Source organism: Diadema antillarum, unplaced genomic scaffold (assembly GCF_040938485.1).
Source record: "Diadema antillarum isolate AM-2024a unplaced genomic scaffold, OU_Dant_1.0 scf00000098, whole genome shotgun sequence".
Lineage (NCBI taxonomy): Eukaryota > Metazoa > Echinodermata > Echinoidea > Diadematoida > Diadematidae > Diadema > Diadema antillarum.
In genome coordinates, this window is record NW_027270987.1 from 3,060,469 (window position 1) to 3,080,763 (window position 20,295).

At 41.5% G+C, this 20,295-nt stretch overlaps 1 protein-coding gene across 1 annotated transcript in view; it reads left to right on the plus strand.

The window, feature by feature from the left end:
• Positions 1-20,295, plus strand: part of LOC139718667 (reelin-like) — a 105,552-nt gene that overhangs the window by 24,287 nt on the left and 60,970 nt on the right. The window contains exons 7-22 of the mRNA XM_071630123.1: positions 577-817; positions 1,275-1,441; positions 7,360-7,511; positions 8,215-8,330; positions 9,135-9,475; positions 10,654-10,766; positions 11,497-11,566; positions 12,352-12,591; positions 13,137-13,298; positions 13,853-14,089; positions 14,554-14,675; positions 15,394-15,574; positions 15,865-16,002; positions 16,650-16,836; positions 17,776-17,987; positions 18,882-19,041. Of these exons, the coding sequence (XP_071486224.1) occupies positions 577-817; positions 1,275-1,441; positions 7,360-7,511; positions 8,215-8,330; positions 9,135-9,475; positions 10,654-10,766; positions 11,497-11,566; positions 12,352-12,591; positions 13,137-13,298; positions 13,853-14,089; positions 14,554-14,675; positions 15,394-15,574; positions 15,865-16,002; positions 16,650-16,836; positions 17,776-17,987; positions 18,882-19,041 (2,839 nt within the window). The remainder of the gene's footprint in view (positions 1-576; positions 818-1,274; positions 1,442-7,359; positions 7,512-8,214; positions 8,331-9,134; positions 9,476-10,653; positions 10,767-11,496; positions 11,567-12,351; positions 12,592-13,136; positions 13,299-13,852; positions 14,090-14,553; positions 14,676-15,393; positions 15,575-15,864; positions 16,003-16,649; positions 16,837-17,775; positions 17,988-18,881; positions 19,042-20,295) is intronic.

The window sequence follows — 20,295 nt, forward strand, 5'->3', positions numbered from 1 at the left end:
GAAGCAACAGTCATAAAGAAACAAGGGAACAATTAAATAGTTACTAATGACATCAACCCATCCTGAATAGGAACCACCTACATTGTACACCTTGTATAAGTTTTAAACCATGTGGGGGATTACCATAAGTTTGTCACGTGAAGTCAGCAGGTTGATTGTTATATTCGTGAATATGTTTGACAAGCAAAAAAAATTTTGTTTGGAAAGAATTAACAATAGAGTATAAAGCACATCATTTCACCAGGGTTGCTATGGCCACTATGGATCAGTTTATCATGAAAACTACTGGTATAACTATCACACTCATGATTTTACAAGTGTTAACAAGTTCAATATCTGTAAACTTTATAAACAATTGTGTTCTACTTGTATCAACTGTGACTATGATGTGTAGTGGCTTGATGCTATGATTCAGATGTAGATATTTGGGTGGTATTAATTCATAAGAGCATCTCCAAGCACAGGGTTTCCTGCTTACCCCTCCCTTATTAATGGAGGACTACGAGAAAAGTCATGGGAATGGTACAAATGTATCATCAGGATTTGTGTGTCGATAAAATGATTTGACTATTGCAGGGCGCCCTCTGATGGCAGCACCAGCATCCACATCATCCACCTTCCGCTGGCTGCCAGGACGGAGGACATCAGCATCCGTTTCCACCAGGACCTGGCCATGGACGCCCATCACTACCAGGGGTGCTGGGCCCTCGATAACATCCTCATCACCAACATGGCCCACCGGCCCACCTCCCTGGAGGAGGATTTTGACCCCGTGGACCCCACCAAGTGGCTGTTCTTTCCCAATGGTGCCATTCGGGTGAGTCGGCGCTCTACTATCACTGCAGTAGAGTGTTGATGTTGTTAGATTGCACACAAGCTTGTCCTGCTTTTATGCTATCTAAAATTTTCAGCAACTTACCCACATAATGGGCTAGATACCCTTCATTTCTAACATATTGCCATATCTTGAGTTAAAGCAGAAGAGCTACAAAGAAAAGATTAGTAAGATTTGTCCTCAATAACTATTCTTTTAAAACTGCTTACCCCTAACTCCATACATGGTAGTATCCTCAGGTGTCTGAGTTTCATCTTCAAAATTAGTGAATCTATAGCAACATATGCAAAGCTTATTCATGATGTCACAATCATGACATTTTTGGGCCGAGTGGCCAGTCCCACATATACATTATTCTTGTGAGCGTCAATGCAATGAAAAAATGGCAGCATAGTATGATGGACAATGATGGTGATAATCCTGTGATTTTCTCTCAAAGGAGAAGTGCCAGTCATCAGGAAATGCCCTCTATTTCCAGGGCGACGCCGCATCGGAGGAAGATGACCACCTGTACATGACCTCTCATGACCTCAATCTCTGGCGAGATGAGCTCTCGGTCAGTCCGGTCTTTGACCAGCAGTTTGAGGCCCTGCAAGACCTCCATGAGTAAGAGACCCTTTGCCTCTTTGTTCTGACTTTGACCAATTGCAGCACATGTTTCAATTATATTTTCATCTCTGGTTTGATGGAACAGATTGTTCCATGTTAGTTGTTGGAATAGATCTACTGTTGTTTAAACCTCATTTATTCTTCCCATTTATACCATTTTTTAATGTTTTTGGAGAGACTGTAGACGGTTTAAGATCATTAAACCATGCATTGTGCATGAATATTGCCTGTAACTTGTATACTCTTGTACAATCTTTCGGTAAAGTGCATGTCTTTGCCAATGATATGGATCGTGACATACAACTTGTATGAAAAGTGAACATACTGTAACGAAACTCGGTGGAACCGATTCGATTTAACCGTTTCGATTATAATTTGGTATGATCGATTGTGCCTATAGCGTAGAAAGGGCGCATTATCGGAATGTTGGACAAACATTTTAATGTGGTAATGCATTATTATGAGTTTTAACATTTATTATTAAATATGTGGTTACTTGTTTGTCATGGGCAAGTTTGGGTTATTTAATACCAACTCCGGTTTAGACCGATGATACATGCCGAGTTATAGTAACCATGTACAAGAGATACTGTTCAAACATATAATCATTGTACGAATTTTGTAACCACGCCAACATTGTAAATAATTTGAACGACTACTGCGGGTAATTTTCACGTTGCTCACGGCCGTGCGGGATTGCCTCCTCATTCCGCGATAGGAGGAGAGGCATATAAATTGGCCGTTGTGTGACATAGTCCGCAACAAGCAGCCCGTGTATGATACATTTCCAATGTGTTGTTAATGTTCACTTCTATCTGTAATAAACTGTACATGTGTTCCTGAATTGCTGTCTTCACTGTGTCTTCTTGAGTGTTCTACCACAATACGACAGCTTGTAGGGTGGTGGTACATGTTCCTGAGAAGACCAACTAGCAAGTCATTGGAATTCGGGCATAATGGTAATGTGACTTGTCGCATAGTCCGTGCCCAATCCAAGCTCCAGTCGTCGCCGTTGGATTTCGGGTATATTGGTAATGTGACTTGTCGCATAGTCCGTGCCCAATCCGAGTTCCAGTCGTCGCGTCGCCGTTGGATTTCGGGAATAGTGGTAATGTGACTTGTCGCATATGCCCCGTGCCCAATCCAAGTTCCAGTCGTCGCCTGAGGAAGTTGGTAACGGTGCGATACAGCACTTTACCCCGTGCCATCAACGATACCTGTGCCACCATATGGTTGTGAAAGGTGTTCCACGTTAGCGTGACTGAGTTGGTAACAAAACTTGGTAGCAGAACTTGGTAGCAAGAGTTGGTAGCAGAACTTGGTAGCAGCACTTGGTAGCAAGAGTTGGTAACAGAACTTGGTAGCAAAAGTTGGTAACAAAAGAAGTATACCAATTTAACATCCTCTACAAGTGACGCTTGGGAGTGACATACTTTATTAAAGTGATGCTGAACTTGGTATGTGTGCCGCTTGTGTTTGTGAGCTGCTTCTGACACAACATAATACATGGTAGCATACAGACTAGTAGTTTTAATAATTTAAAGGGATCGTTGTAAACTGCAACAAAACGAACCCCGCCTACTCGACCATCCTGACACGGCTCGCGGAGACATTTGTACAAACAGTCGAATACACTCTAATACACTCACGACGAGAAGGCGAGTTCGTCACACATGGTGTCAGGAGTGGGATCCCTATTTGAAACTTTTGTATGAATAAATGTAGTTAACTGTGTTTTCACTATGGCACGCGAAACGCCATTGTTGGAGTTGTCACTTTTGCTGGAGAGCAAGATTAGCGAAATCGACGACTTGATTGCTCAGGTGTCAGAGTCGGTACGCAAACAAACTGGAGTAGCACCAACTTCGGTTTCTAACTTACGCTGCTCACCGATGACACTTGGAGGGCGCCCTAACCAGTCGTCACTGCCACCCTCACCAGTGGTGTCACCTCAGCTGTTTGGAGATGCGAATAGAGAGGTGGAGTTGTCAGCTCCGCCATCGGCAAAGCTACTACCTCAGCAGCATCAAACTCCAATTCAGCAGTCGCATTCATCTCGTACAAGTGACCAGCCTGTTACATTTGGTGGACAACCAGATGTAATGCCACACCCGTCGAACAGAGCTCTGGGACCAGAGACGTCATTATGATGTTCAGGGCAACGGAACCAGCAAACCGGCTGTCATACCAGATAGATATGATGGCAAAGGACCTGTGCTGGATTATCTTTGCCATTTCGAAGCTTGCGCTGGAGTTAACCGCTGGACGGAAGTGGAAGCTTTTCAATATTTGGCTGCCAGCTTGAAAGGAGCTGCTGTCAAAGTTTTAGCACAGCAGACGGGACGTCAGTTGACGTACCAAGAACTCGTGAACCGCCTGAAGCACCGCTTTGGACCTGTTTCGCATTCAGAAGTATTCCTGGCAGAACTGCGCACCAGACAACGCAGACCGAAGGAAAGTTTGCAGGAGCTAGGACAGAGCATTCGCGAGCTGACATCCATGGCATATCCTGAATTCGAGGAAGCGGGCCAAGATAAATTGGCTCGAGGTCATTTTCTCGATGCTATAGTTGACCGGGATATCAGAATCGGCCTCTTCCGGGCTCAGCCTCGTACGCTCGACGAGGCAATCCAAGCTGCTCTCAACACAGAAGCCTTCCTGCGGATGGAGAGTGACCGTCGGCAGTATAACCGGGTCTTGTTGTCACAGGAGGAAGAACAAGACGTGGCTGTGAAGGAAGAAGGCACTGCTGACAAATCCATGGGGGTGTGTGAAAATAACACCACTCTCATGATCGAAGCAGTCAGCGATCTCATCATGAAGAGGGAGAAGGAACAACCAGCGCCAGTGCCGAGAAACGACTTGGCATCAAAGACTGAGACACTCCCTGAAAGCGAACAGAAGGAGGACAGTCAGCCTTCTGACAACAAGGAGGACACATCCAAGGAGGGTACGAATCCTCCAGACGACGGGTGCACACCAGCCAGAGAGGCATCCGAGCCAGAGACATCTCAACCGCCACTACCTAGTTCCGCAGCTTCACTTCTGTCATCCACGTTCCAGAAAGGACTGTTCGTGAATTTGAACGTGAATGGGCAGGAGGTGATGTTTCTGGTAGACAGTGGTGCATCGCAGTCATATGTCTCAGAAGGAATGTACCTGCGAATGAGACCCGAGCGAAAGCCACCATTTGAACCAATGACAGGCATCGTTCGTCAAGCAGATGGATCTCGGCTGAAAACAAAGGGACATGCAACCATGGAACTTCAGCTTGGCTCCTGCTTGTGCCATGTTGACTTGGTAGTAGCTGACATAAGAGCTGAGGGCATCCTTGGTCTGGATCTCCTGATTGGTCTGGAAACCACGCTAGATTTCGAGAACATGCAGCTGCATACTCCATGGGTATCTCTCCCATGTATAAACAATGAGAAACAGATATGTGCAGCAACGACAGCACCGACGTTGGTAAAAGGGACAGCGCCAGCCAACCTTACCAGCCTTGCTGAGGACGACACAGAGACCACGCCTCTCGACGAAGGTATAACTCAGAATTGTGTGCCGCCACATCTGGTTGACTTTTGTCAATGCAGTTTGACAGAAATTCCCCCAGAAAGCAATTCATCGGCATACCAGCTTCTGAGAGACGACTCAGAGGTGTTCTCTACAGGCCGAGCAGGGACACGTGTCAGCGTCAGCGCGACAGCACCAGTGGTTGCGGGAAAGCTACCCAGTGGACATCGCCGGTGTGACGACTCTTCCTCACCTGCACGCTATTCTCGGTCACCGGGAAGGCCACCTGATTATCTACCCCGATCGAGAAGCCGATCTCCTTTGAGGCACGCCCGTTCCTCTCGTCATACATCGGATTCATTCTGGCACACCATGCCAGGGTGAAATGTGACATTTCTCGTGTCGACCTGTCTGCTGCAAGGGAGCAGCCCGGTCAGGAAATCAAATGAAGAGACTGTTGAACTCTTAAAAGATGAGATTCTGACGAACAATTAGTCTATATGACAATTGGACAGCTTTGAACTAAAGACTGTAGTTGTCTCATAATGTTGTTATGAACTGTAAGAGTTTTGTGACAGAATAAGTGCACAATACGTTTAGTAGTAAGTGAATTTTGTTTTTGTCACTTTTTCTTTCTTCATGTGTTCGGCTCCAGGGACGAAGCCTGCATGGGGAGGGAAGCCATGTAACGAAACTCGGTGGAACCGATTCGATTTAACCGTTTCGATTATAATTTGGTATGATCGATTGTGCCTATAGCGTAGAAAGGGCGCATTATCGGAATGTTGGACAAACATTTTAATGTGGTAATGCATTATTATGAGTTTTAACATTTATTATTAAATATGTGGTTACTTGTTTGTCATGGGCAAGTTTGGGTTATTTAATACCAACTCCGGTTTAGACCGATGATACATGCCGAGTTATAGTAACCATGTACAAGAGATGCTGTTCAAACATATAATCATTGTACGAATTTTGTAACCACGCCAACATTGTAAATAATTTGAACGACTACTGCGGGTAATTTTCACGTTGCTCACGGCCGTGCGGGATTGCCTCCTCATTCCGCGATAGGAGGAGAGGCATATAAATTGGCCGTTGTGTGACATAGTCCGCAACAAGCAGCCCGTGTATGATACATTTCCAATGTGTTGTTAATGTTCACTTCTATCTGTAATAAACTGTACATGTGTTCCTGAATTGCTGTCTTCACTGTGTCTTCTTGAGTGTTCTACCACAATACGACAGCTTGTAGGGTGGTGGTACATGTTCCTGAGAAGACCAACTAGCAAGTCATTGGAATTCGGGCATAATGGTAATGTGACTTGTCGCATAGTCCGTGCCCAATCCAAGCTCCAGTCGTCGCCGTTGGATTTCGGGTATATTGGTAATGTGACTTGTCGCATAGTCCGTGCCCAATCCGAGTTCCAGTCGTCGCGTCGCCGTTGGATTTCGGGAATAGTGGTAATGTGACTTGTCGCATATGCCCCGTGCCCAATCCAAGTTCCAGTCGTCGCCTGAGGAAGTTGGTAACGGTGCGATACAGCACTTTACCCCGTGCCATCAACGATACCTGTGCCACCATATGGTTGTGAAAGGTGTTCCACGTTAGCGTGACTGAGTTGGTAACAAAACTTGGTAGCAGAACTTGGTAGCAAGAGTTGGTAGCAGAACTTGGTAGCAGCACTTGGTAGCAAGAGTTGGTAGCAGAACTTGGTAGCAAAAGTTGGTAACAAAAGAAGTATACCAATTTAACATCCTCTACAAGTGACGCTTGGGAGTGACATACTTTAAGTGATGCTGAACTTGGTATGTGTGCCGCTTGTGTTTGTGAGCTGCTTCTGACACAACATAATACATGGTACAGTTGTAGCATACAGACTAGTAGTTTTAATAATTTAAAGGGATTGTTGTAAACTGCAACAAAACGAACCCCGCCTACTCGACCATCCTGACACGGCTCGCGGAGACATTTGTACAAACAGTCGAATACACTCTAATACACTCACGACGAGAAGGCGAGTTCGTCACAATACACTGTATCTTTACATATGCTATTGTCATTATAAGGTTGAAATTCTATAAGCAGTTTTCAGATGACATGGCCAACAGGAGACTACATTCTAAGTTTTTTGTTTTGTTTTATTGAATGATCATGTCTTCAGTAAACTACTCTGTTTGATCAATTCTATACCCAGTGTTTCATATGAAAGTGAAGAGATCAATTGTCACGAGTTAAGGAGACTTTTTTTTAATGCGTAATGCATCAGCTTCGAAGCTCTTAAGGAGTTTCATTCATTTTGCCAGAGTCCATTGCATGACAACATTTTTGTGCTCAGTTTCTGTCAATGTACAGTGTAATAAACTGGAAAATACTACTTGATTAATTTCATTATATGCAGGTGGGACATTCAGGGAGGTGAGGTCAGCACAATGTGCGATGTGGTGTTTTCCAACAATTCTTTGGTCATGAATGGTCTGGAAGAGAGACTAGTATGTACTCCTTTCCTCAACATCACCAGTGTAGGCAACTTGAGGTTCTACTACATCATGGGTGAGACACTCCACATTGCTTTTCAGTGATTGCATTTTGACATGCTCACACACAACACTGCTGTATGTAGTGCACTGATTCACATATTGATGCACCCAGTATGTGGTATTTTAAGAAAGTGTCACCATCTTTGCAAATGTTAGAGGGATTTTGAGTGATTGCCTAGTAAATACCATAGTAATTTATGTTAAACTTTTTGATAAATGGTAGAAAGATTTTATAAAATGGTGATATTGATCCCAATCAAGTGATTGGCGTAGAGGTATCAAAGTCTTTAATTTTGCCTATAGGCCCAACTTTACTTTTCATCTATCATTAGTGTACTAATGGCTGATACATTTGTAGTAATGGCTCCTCAACTGTGTTCAGCTATATTCCTTGTGTATTACATACTTGTATGCATTGCAATTGTTTCTGTGTGCTGCTTGGTTTTCGTGGAGCTAGTACATGTTCGTACTAGCTTTAGAATCTTGCAATAATGGCTGCCACATAATTTCTACATGTATTGTCACCATTCTACAAAACAGATACTAGTAATGCAAATTGCACTGTCGGGCATTAGTAAAATTGCCTACCCTCGGTAACTTCTGAATAGTCCAAAGTTACTCTTTCTGTTAGATAAATCTTACATTATTTATTATAACGCAATCTGTAATATTCCTTGTTTATGTGATATATACCTTTAATTGGCTTCCTTTGTCAGGTGGTGGGTCATGTGACCCGGCAGACACAGAAACCGTCCAGGTCAGTGTGTATGCACAGGCGTCTGGCCAGTTGGATCGGACACTCCTCCATGTGTTGCCTCATGACTCATTCAAGGTATATGTAAGTGCAAGACAGGGACCGTTTCATGAAACTTTTTGTCAGTGATTTACACTGACAACTGTTAAAAGCTACTGAAATCCATGCGTCTGATTGGCTGATAGCAAATTTGTCAGTGAAAACCTCCGACGAACTCGTTGATGAAACGCCCCCCAGATATTCTGTGATTGCCTGTGTGTAACAGATGATGCACTTCACCATCTTGAATAATGTCTCATCTCAGCATAATGAGTAATTAAAAAGTTTATATTATGACAGTTCTGATATGGATTTATTGTTACCCTGAGATCACACTGACAAAGATGTTTATGTACAGTGTACTTTTGATCTTTATTAGATTTTTATGACTTGTCTTATTGGTAGTCTCCATTCCTATCACTGACTCCTAAATTGAAGCCCTTATACTGTGTTGTGGAGATGAAAGTGCTCTTTGCTGTAAGTCTTTATTCAAAGCAGTGAAATGCCCCCCTGTACATACATGTAAATGGTTATAATCCCTTGTGTTCTAAAATGTTTCCAGGTCTAATTTAGTTGTGTTCTTGATTCCATTCAAGGGAACGGTATTGATGGATACTTTTGTCAAATACCCAATGCAAGGACAGTGCCATGTTTTGTTCAATGGGCATTTCTAGTGTAGCCAGAATTTCACTTGCTCGTAACAACCCGTAGATGTATTTCAACCTAAAAAAAAAGAGTCCCTCCTGTAAAATGTGAAAGATTGTGCTTAATCTCTTCATGGTGTGGCAGTGGGAGAGTTAATATCTGTGTTTTGTCCTTCTCTGTGTCTGACTGCTTCCATAGAGACCACAGCTGGTATCCATTGCGGTCCCGCCCGGCATCCAGTCCCCTTCCACCAGATTCTGCCTGGCCCAGGCCACCCACAATGGGCTGAATCGAAACGTGTGGACAGTGGACAACCTCCAGCTCCTTCCAACACTTCCGGCTGCTCCCACAATGCACCTGCAGTTCGGCCTGAACCTGCAGTGCGGGGAGCTGGCGGACGACACAACGATCCGCGTGGAGTTCTCGACGGACCAGGGCCGGTCGTGGTCACTGGTGCGTGAGCAGTGTCTGCCTGGTGTGTGCAAGGGAGTAGTGACCCTGGACGATACCATTTACTCCACGGGAGACTTTTCCGGAAGGTAAAGTATCTTTTTGTCCCCGGATCAAAAGATGTTTGTGCATCTACTGTACATCTCTTTTTGATTTGCAGTACCGTGTAGTTTGAATCACAGTGCGAAGCTCCTATAAAATAATTACAGTACAAAATATTTGATGGCCTGTGTACACATTCACATACTGTATGATATTCAAATAAAAGATTAAATAGTTGCTTAAAATACATGTATTCTATTGATTTCGTACAAAGTATTAATTTTGATGGAATATATAAACAAGGTCATGTATCCTTTGCATACTTGCATACTAAAGCGGTAGAATCTAGGCTGCCTATGTGAACAGTGCTAGCTTGCAATCTTTCAAAAACGGTAGTCTACCGCCAAAGACCGTAGAGTTGGCAAGTATGTGTATGCTTTTATCTTCCGTGAGTAGGCTCTTTGCTCTTTTGTTTCTTGTATCTTAGGTTAACTTCTGAATCTTACATATGTTTGATTTAATTTGCAAAGCATTGTAATGCACAAATCATAAATGTCCAATTACACTGTACATTTTACTGAGGAAATGCATAGTACTGAAAAAATGGTGAGAGGAAGTGTCAATTTAAAGATGATATTCAAATGGAAATATCATATTTTGATAATGCTCAGTTTGAAATAATACACAAATCTTAATGCAGCTGTGAAGAGATCAACAATCTCATAGACTTGTGTAGCAGTCATTCAACATCAAAGCCACAAATTGTAACTGTACATTTAGGCGGCTATTGCTTTTCATCAGCAGTAGATATGAATATAGTCTCTTTAAATCACCTCACACCATTAGGTCTGTGTATAGTAAATGCACAGCAGTAGCTCTTGAATTTTAACATATTCTGAAGCTACAAATACACTGTTTTACATCCCTAAACAAAGTGGGGAAAAATAATCTAAGCAAAGCAACATCTTTAAGAAGACTGGCTTCAGAAAATGTTTTAATTCAGTATGTCTTCGAATGTGAGTGACTGGGGGTCTCTACAAGAGCAACGTAATGTATTTGTAGATAGGGTGATATTCAGAAGATACTATGTATTTCATAATCACTGGTTAGTTATTTTAGTCATTCTTGATTGTCAAAAATAGTGATGAAAATTGGCTTTTTTTAACACTTGCTTGTATTTCCTTTTAGAAAAGATAATATCTATGACATGTCCTCTTTTGTTCAGATGGAAGAGGATCACGATCCCACTCCCTGCGGCTGCACTGACGAGACACACCCGCTTCCGTTGGAGGCAACAAATGGACAAAGGAGCAGACACCAAGTGGGCAGTGGACAATGGTAGACTTTATAGCTTCTTTCTTCATGCTTAAATTCCCTCTTTAATTGCACAATCGTAATGAAGTACAAATTTTCCAAGGGAAGGAAAAAAAGTGATCTTGCCACCCATATGACACTTATTAGTGTGTGCTGTTTCCTCCATTTATGCATAGTACCTGGTTTCAGCATGCAGACTCTTGTTCATTTTCTGGATAATGATGCACTCTCCTAGACTATTAAAGGTTAAGTGTTATTCTCAAGATTATTAAATTTGAGGAGTGTTGGAATTGATGGGGCTTGCACTGCAAGTTTCATATGAATCAGTCGAGTAGAGCATTTGACGAAAGATCCAAGAGTTAGATTGGTGATGGTAGGCAGAATGTGAACGTGGTCTTTGTGTCCTACTTTGCCGCAGACAAAGCTAGAGTGATAGGAATATGTCCTACAATTACTTTAACTCAGGACAAGATACAATTATACTTCAGATTCATGCATCAGTAGTATGCATCAGTGAACAAAGCGACAGAGATGTGAGTTGATGCAGGGCAATATACAATTTTGTGTTATTAGTAGCACAGCTTTATATGAATTTTAGTCATTTAATGGTATAGCATTCATTTCGCTTTGCTGTTACGTTAGTTATAAATTTCCTAAGTACTTTTTTTCCCCTGACAATTTCATATCTATTCTTGTGCTTTTCTCATCATGTCTGTCTTAAAAAAAAAAAATTGTCCCCCTTATCCTGGAACAGTTTATATTGGTGAAGCCTGTGACCAGACGATGTGTAATGGACATGGCAAATGCACTCAGACGGGTTGCAGGTGCGTGATCATGCTTCAGTCATTTAGCAGCTGGCCTATCAATCCCTTGGGAAATTTTGCTGCAAAAAAGATTATCTTCTCCTTTTTACTGAATTTTACTGTACCTGTTCATGTCCATGTATATCCTATGTTTGAAAAAAAAAAATGTGGTGGAACAGGTTAAATTCATATGCTTTGATGCAGTCAGAGAAACAAGTCCAAAAATTTGCCAGTTGACACAACCAAACACACACAAACAAAATCAACATTAAACTTCACAATAAAGGTGCCAATTTGAATATCGAGCTTCATATAGTGATTCAGAGGCTTCTGATGATTCTTCAAGCAGTCACAAATTTGTATTGACAGAAATGGATTGAAAACAATATTGGGTTCTACATTGTACATTGTAGTTACCCTGTTAATCCATTAAATACAGAATTGGAGTCCTTCACATAAGCATATGAGTGAAAGGGGTGTGTACCACCCCCCCTCCAAACAGTAAGGAGCTTTAGCATTTTTAAGCTGTAGACTGTGCCAGTCTAGTCCATACTTCTTCTTTTTTTTTTTGGGGGGGGGGGGATGTGATGGTGATTTATGAGAGAAAGCTTGTCAGGCATGTCAACCATGAAAAAAAACCCTTGGGGAACGGTTGTATGAGACTTGGTAGGCTTGCGGTATTCCATACAGGTGTGTAGAAAACATTAAATTTTAGGAAGTAGTTATAGCATACATATTGAAACAGCACATTTTGTACTCCCTATTGTCACTCACGGTGTGGCAAAATAACATGTTGTTTTCCGCAGCTGCGACCAGGGATACTCGGGTGATTTGTGCCAGATCTCTGTCAAAATCCTGCCACACAACCTCACCGAGACGTTTGAGGACTTCTCCTTCACACTGAACAAGAACGACAAATTCAGCACGATTCAGGGAGGTGTGGTTGGCTATCAGTGCGGCATGCTGGCGTCCGGGAAAGCTTTTGTGTTCAACCAGGCCAGACGCAGAGAGCTGATTACCCGAGAAATAAACACTATAGGAGTCAGGTAACATAACAGCAAATGTTTTATTTCAGAAGTAGGCTCCCTACTAATACCAATGTTAGTGAGTGAGGGAAATCATAGTTTTGGTCAAATTAGATGGTGTAAAGACTCAGTGCATAAGATATCTCTAACATATCAATGCACACAGTAGCTTAGAATATGAATATGAAACCCAAATGCATAATGTGGATTGAATGAGTGCAGTAATGTTAGTTGAACAAGTTGGAAAAGTTTGAGGAAAATATGACAAGCCATTCAAAAGTTATATTTTGTTTTTAAAGTTCCAGTACTGCCATTGCTGGGTTAGAAGACTACAACAATTTGTGATGTCATAATAGGATAACGATATATAGAAAATATAAAGAGAATTCAGCTTACATTTATGTTCAATTTTCTAGCATAATAAAAGAGTGTTTGGCTTTGGCTTACCTCTTTCAAAAGGCAGAGGGAATAACATTACTGTCATCATACATCAGTAGCAAGTGGAACTAATGCATACCTTTGATTAAAAAATGAAGTAAGAACTTACTCTCCCCTTGAATGCATAGGTACCTCCAGTTTACCGTTCGACTGGGCGGTCACAGTTTAGTGGGCAGCTGCTCACCGCCGCGGGACTCGAGTGAGTCGGTCCTGGTTCTGACCTCTTGCAACAACGGAATCAGCTGGGAGCTTCTGAAGCATCTAGACTTTGATGCCTATAAGACCGCCAGGTAATGATTGCCTGTTAAAGGAGGTCCACAACAATCTGGGACTAGAATTTTTTTGCATTCAAATTATTCATGAGGAAAATTTGATTTCTTTGCAATGTTTTGATTTTTTTGTTAATTCTTCCTGATCTCCACATTCCCACGAGTTACAGAAATATACCCTTGTTGGGGCGACAAGACCTCGTATCTACAAAATGTCAAATGTTCAGGAGAGAAAAAAAAACCATGGCAGCCAAAGTACTATGGCAAATGAGATAGCCTTTCCTTTGACATGCTGTGGTGGCCTCATTTTTGGGGTAAGACAGCTAGGACTTTGACAGGACATCACTTCAAATTGATGATCTGACCATTCATCCAAAAAAGTTATTTTCACCAAAATTTGAGATACAAGGTCTTGTCACCCTAGTGAAGGTACTGTTACATGAAGCATAAAATTGATAATTCAAGATGAATTATAGGCAGCAGCTGGCCATGATGAAATGTAAAACGTCAAAGATTTCACTTGCTTCAATGTTGTTATTAATATAATATACTTTGTATATGGTGTGTACCCCCAGGACTGTGTTGATACACTTGCCAGATGTTGCCAGGGGAAATGCCTGCCGTGTCAGGTGGTGGCAACCGACCAATGGCGGAGAGGATCTGTCTGTCTGGGCCATCGACAACATTTTCTTGACGCCGTCCCTCAAGAACATCATCAACCTGGACTTCACTGACCACAGAGAGGTCCGTCAGGCACTGACCTTTCACACTGGTCAGATCGGAGAGGCCTGCAACATTAGCCCAGCTCTGGTGTAAGTGGGAGATACGTTGTATGTCCAGTCCAAGCTAAGACAACCATGCATAACATAACATAACCAAACAGAACCATGTATCAAACTTCAAGTTTTGCTCATAAAGTGTACATACAGCTTGTCAAAATGATTTCATAGATTAATAGAAACTACCAACATGCGGTGAGATGAATTTAACTTTCAACGGCAAACAACAACAACACAGTGGAGTGTAATATTTGCTTTGGTATGAAAGCATGCTACATTTAATCACAAAATATGTAAATGGTATATTGACGTGTATTTGTGATAAATTTGTTGGTAAAGTGCTGACAATACCAACATAATGTATATGATGGATGATTGGCTTCTTAGCTTTGTGAGACGGTTTTCTTTCTAGCAGGTGACATTATACCTAAGCATGAACTAGTGTAGTCTCCATTTGATCTTACTGTGTTCACTTCTTTATATCGTTCACTCTCCAGACTGCCTGGCAGATCACACACGAGCGGTGCCTCAATCCTAGAGACCCAATCACTGCGTATCGGGGCGTCTTTCATGATCCAGTTCTACCTGGCCATTGGGTGTGGTCAAGCTGCCAGACCACGTGGTCAAGGTATGTGATGTCTTTTTTTGTCAAGTCCACGAATATCAAATAGTTTTTTTTGTTTTAATGCATATAGTGGTAATTCTCAGAGAAATAAATAGAAGAATAAAGAAATGTCTTCTTCAAATAGCATTTGCCATATTTGCATACATGTACATGTAGTTTGAGTTCCCACTTCCTCCGTGTTTTGCAATTATGGTAATAATGAACTATTTTCTTAAATGCTAGATTTAATCATTTTGTGTGTTAGTGTATGTTGAAAGGTTTCTCATATGTATCTGTTACAAAATATGAAAAGCACACTTGCAGGCGAGAAAGAAGATGAAGGAATCATACCAGACATCAGAAGTGTCTTGAGTTTATGAGATGGTTTGTGTGTATGATATGGAATATGTGATGGTGAAAATATGTCTAATACATTGTACTTTGATACTAACTCCTGCATTTGCAATGACTATCTGTCCTGTTGAGATCAGATAATACAGTCTTTTAAATGATATGAACAAAAGTATGCTTGTCTTCAGTTTCTTACTTTGGTACTCAATTTGTGAAATAATGAATAGCATCATCTTTAAATGGTTTCACATTTTCTGTGCTCATTCTTCTGAGACTACTGCTGTATATTGCACGATATTCTCATGATAGCATCATTGAAAATAATTGGGCATGTTTATCCTTTTCCCCCTACCCTTCTCTCACCCTCCCCCACTAATACAAGGTCATGACTTCGCAATCCATCTGGAATACTCCACGGACAGCGGTCTCACATGGCATGACGTTGTTCCCACGTGTCTGCCAGGCCAGGTGGGCTGCACTGGCTACCAGCAGGGCTCCCTCTATCACTCGTCGGAATACACAGAGTGGACGCGGATCAGTCTCCCACTACCTTCAAAACTTAGGTATTGTGTATAACTGTACAGTGTCTTACTGTTTCTGACTGATGAAGTAGCCTGGTGAATTTGCACTTTAACATAAATACACCTGTACTAAATATCTTTGTAGGGGAAAAACAAAAACAAAACACAGGAAACTGCTTATCCATAAAGGTGAGCCAGAGGAGTTAAATTTAGTCATTCATTCTATTTTCTCTGTGCTCTCCCTACAGCCCAAAACCAATCAGTTGTCTGAGCTTACAGTAGGTGTGTTTAGCCAGTCCACTGTGATGAAATATTCTTTGCCTCCCACACAGGTTTGCAGTGACCAGGTTCAGGCTGAGGCAGTCTCACCACTCGCCAGGTGCCACCTGGGCCATTAGACATCTGTACGTGGGCGAACAGTGCCCAAACATGTGCCACGGGCATGGTGTGTGTCAAGAGGGATTATGCAGGTGCGTGTACCATATGAATCAATGCTGCTTTGTTTTATATTATGTTACAGATGAGAGCGATTGTTGGGTTTAGGTGATTGAACAAATCTCACAGTCCACAGGCAGACCCTTCCATACTTTAATCTTGTACAGAATTCACAATATCTGTGCTTCATGCAATATACAATTGTACTTGTACATATATATTATAATCATGCCGTTAATCCGGCTCTGATAAGGATATAATGAACACAGCATTCTGCATTTTGTGCAAAATACATTGTACACTGCAAAAGTGTACTTTCTTCTTTAAAATAGTAGCCCCAGATGTGATTTATCTTATGAGGAAGTGGAAATGAGTGATGTAGGGTGAATTTTAAATGCAGCAATAAGACTGACTGTATTAACATACAATATATCACAGTAATCAGTTTCCTGCTTCCTATCCATCTTTTTTTTTTTTTGGTCAGTCTTTAGTATGCCTTGATTATTTTTTACCTTGTGCCAAACTTTTGCCAAAACTCCTTTGATGAATTATGAATGTCCTCATGTTATTTCCCATACATGTAGTGCATGTTGGCACTGGTTTGATTAATAAAAAGGCATATTTCAATCAAGGAAACGATTTCATGGTGTCAATCAATTTCTGCTTAATGTTGAATGGACAGCTGCGATACGGGGTATGTGGGAGAGAGCTGCGTCCCGGCGTCGAACAGACTGACTGCCATCCGGTCCGACTTTGAGGAGATGTCGGCGATGAATGCCGTCTGGAAGACCATCCAGGGAGGCAGCGTCTCTTGCAGGGGGCGTGGCTGCGGAACTATCTCCTCCGGTTGCTCCCTCTACTTCCATGGGGTAAGGGGCGGGGTCGGTCTAACCCTTTGCCATTAGTAGGGCAAAGTGTCAGGATCCTATGTAGTATTACTGTAAAAGGAGGAATGTTTGCATGCATTTTAATTTCGCGAATTTTGCGAGCGCCAAGATTCGCGAAATTAAAATGCACGCAAAAGTTGTCTACATTGTATGCATTGAATGCCAGTGGCGATTCATGAAAATGATATGCAGCAAAAAAGGTTGTCGGCACCAATTCGCAAATATATCATGTACGTTTTACAGTATTTTTTTTAGTGACAAAAATTAACTCTTTCTTCTATTCATATTTTGGTAACATCTGATTATGCATAAAAAAAACAAACAAAACAAACAAACCCTGTCTGTTTGATTGGTATCATCATTGTTACACTGTACATATCATGAATATGATAAATAATGATGGTTTCTTTGTATGATGTACATTGTGGCATGAATTTCTTTGAATGTGGACCATCAAGTTCTAGGCTTCTGTGTATCTGTACTCTTGCATTTCAGTCTATTGCTCACTTTGTTACCTTGCTACTTTGTGATACACATTAAATTCTGAAATATTGTTTATTTTATATGCTACGTACATGTACAAGATGTACTTGCATAGGGGATCTCAATCAGCTCAAGGATAACCTATTTGCATTTATTTCAAATACATCTTGTACAGTCTATTGCATTGTTCAAACTTTAGACACATTTGATATTTTTATTGTATTTCATCCAAAAATCTTTTCCAAAATTTTTTGTTGATGTATTGTATTCATAAAAATTTTGAGTTTTACTTAGCTTTAATTTTTCGAGTGGGGTGATATCAGCTGTGTAAAAGTTGAATTGTTTTGATTGAAGGTGTGCCACTGCAGAGTGTAAACTTTCCCCCCTCAGTTGCATAGCAGCATTTTTTAATGATGTGATGATCTTAAAAATTTGTAGCCCGGAGTGAGGCAGCTGGTCAGCCACGACACCAGCATGGTGGAGCCGAGCTACGTCCAGTTCTACATCCGGATCGGCAGCCAGGAGGACAGTCGGTCCTGCAGTAGGTCCACAGAGAGGGCGGAGGGGGTCCTCCTGGAGTACTCCACCGATGGGGGCATCACATGGGTGGGGCTGTTGGAGCTTTACTACCAGGACTACACCACAGCAAGGTACCATATTCTCCCCTCAAGTCCCCTCAAGTCACTGAAGTCACTGACGTGTTCACCTGGATGTTCGTCCATTCTTTCTACACGTCTTCCTCCCACAGAACAGTCTGCTGTTGTTGTAGCTTCTACTACTTTTGCTATTTTAGACAAAGATCTCTATCGTATCTGTGTGCTGTCATCCTTTATACATGTACAAAAGTTTATGCTTTGTTTCTTTTGGTAACTTTTCTGTTGTATTCCTTGTAATTAATGTTTCTGCGTATTCCTTCTCTTCTTTGTCACATCAAAGATTTTGTTTGTTGATTGTTTGTTTGTTTGTTTTTCAATCCAATGAACTGTTTCTTTTATCAGTCTTTTCTTTTTAAAGTCTTTAAAGGCATAATTTACCATTTGCAGATGAAACAAAAACCCAGCATTTGTGCTTCAAAAAAGTTCTAAAATGTGAGTTAGGGATAGAAACAACCAATGTAAAAATTTAAGTCAGTATAGTGGATGTTAAGTATTGTTGAATATACAAAATGTAAACAATAGTTATAATAAAGATGTTTCCAGACTAAATCATCGACAGTTATGGTTTATTGAGGAAAACAGTGATATCTCCTTATATTTTAGGATTTATTGTGAAATTCTTATATGGTAGGATGTTTGGTGATACAACTGACCTACACATACATGTATGCATCAAATGTGTTATCTTGAACATTTCTAAATCATTGCTCCCAAAGGTAAACAGGTCCTTTAAGTAATGCCCCAAGCTTTTGGTATATAAGCACAACATTTCTTGATTACTTCATTTGTATACTGTCTGCAAGATTATATCTTGCTGCCCTGTGTCTATTCATTTGCAAATTTGCCATGGTAACTATGTCATGTGGGTTCCCCCCCCCCCATCTCAAGGTTTGTGAGAAAGGATCTTCCATCAGAGGCCCACACTCCCTCAGTGAGGTTCCGATGGAGACAGCCTCGCCACGGAGGAGCCTACCGGAGCCAGTGGGCCATCGATGATGTCTTCATTGGCAACGACTTCAGGCTGCAGTCACTGCAGGCATCCTTTGTGGTAGGCCATGATGAATATTATTCCCTCAAAATCCATTTATGGCGTGGTAAACTTAAATTGTTAAAAGAAACCTGTACTGACATTTTCTACTTGTCTGATAATTCTAATCTACATTTTTTGATGCCTACAACTGGAAAGAGAGGATTCTAAAACCCAGGATAAGCCTGTAATGATTTTTTGAAATAAATGAAAACGAGCAAGCCAAGGAACGATCCACACATTTTGGCATACGTCTCAGGTGCCAACCTCCGACTTTAGCAAAATGAACTACACATGTCAATTTACTGATGAAATCTCACACGAAGTACTGCAAAAACTGTTATTTAGTAAAATTGCAATATGGAGCTGAAATAAACATGTTAAACAATATTTATTAATTTTTAAAAGGAATCTCTTCAAAAGCTTTTTATTGAGATAAAATTTGTGGGGAATATTCCAGATATGCAAAATGAAATTGGCATCATTGTCCGAACGTGCTGCCCATAGAAAACTGTGTGTAAGTAACGTTGCACTAACTATGCATTGATGATAAGCGATAATGGTTCGACATCACAGTTCAAACTATCTAACGAAGATGAGGACTGAGTGATTCTTAAAATCTAAATCCAAAAAATAGTCAACGGCAATCACGGTTTACGCCTAGTTAGAAGAAAACAGCACCCAGTACATATAGACTCTAGACTAGAACTAGGACTAGGACTAGTGAGCAGTCAAGGACCGAGAAGATTCTACTCGCCGCCCCGTCGACAGCTGTACGTGCACAGCGCTCAATAGACACAGCGTAAACGTTTAGTATGCAATACATACCCCTGCTGCCAGAACTTGAAGAAAGTCCAGACGAAAGTCCAGACTCCAACTTCCAAGGTCTAGCGTTGCCGCTAGATCTAGGCCCTTGCCCTGCAGGCCCTGTTGTTTCTGTGCTGAATTTTGCAGGTAAGGTATCTGCTTTATGGATTTTCAATGTTTTTGTAGTCGAGATAATTCTCATGGTGGTCGTATTAACACCAAGGACTAACTTAGATCTAGTTTTAGTAGGAGCCATACCTCGAGAGTGGCCTGACCACGTAGATACAAACAGTGCTGCCGCTTCCCGATCCAAGCGCTGGTGTAGGCATAGTGCTAGAGTACTTCCGTATCCATGTAGATATCTCAAAATTCACTTAACCAAATTGCACCAAAATCACAAGAAATATTTTATGACTCATGTCCACTTGCTCACGCTAATTGGAACCAAATCGCAAGTCGGGAAGCGTA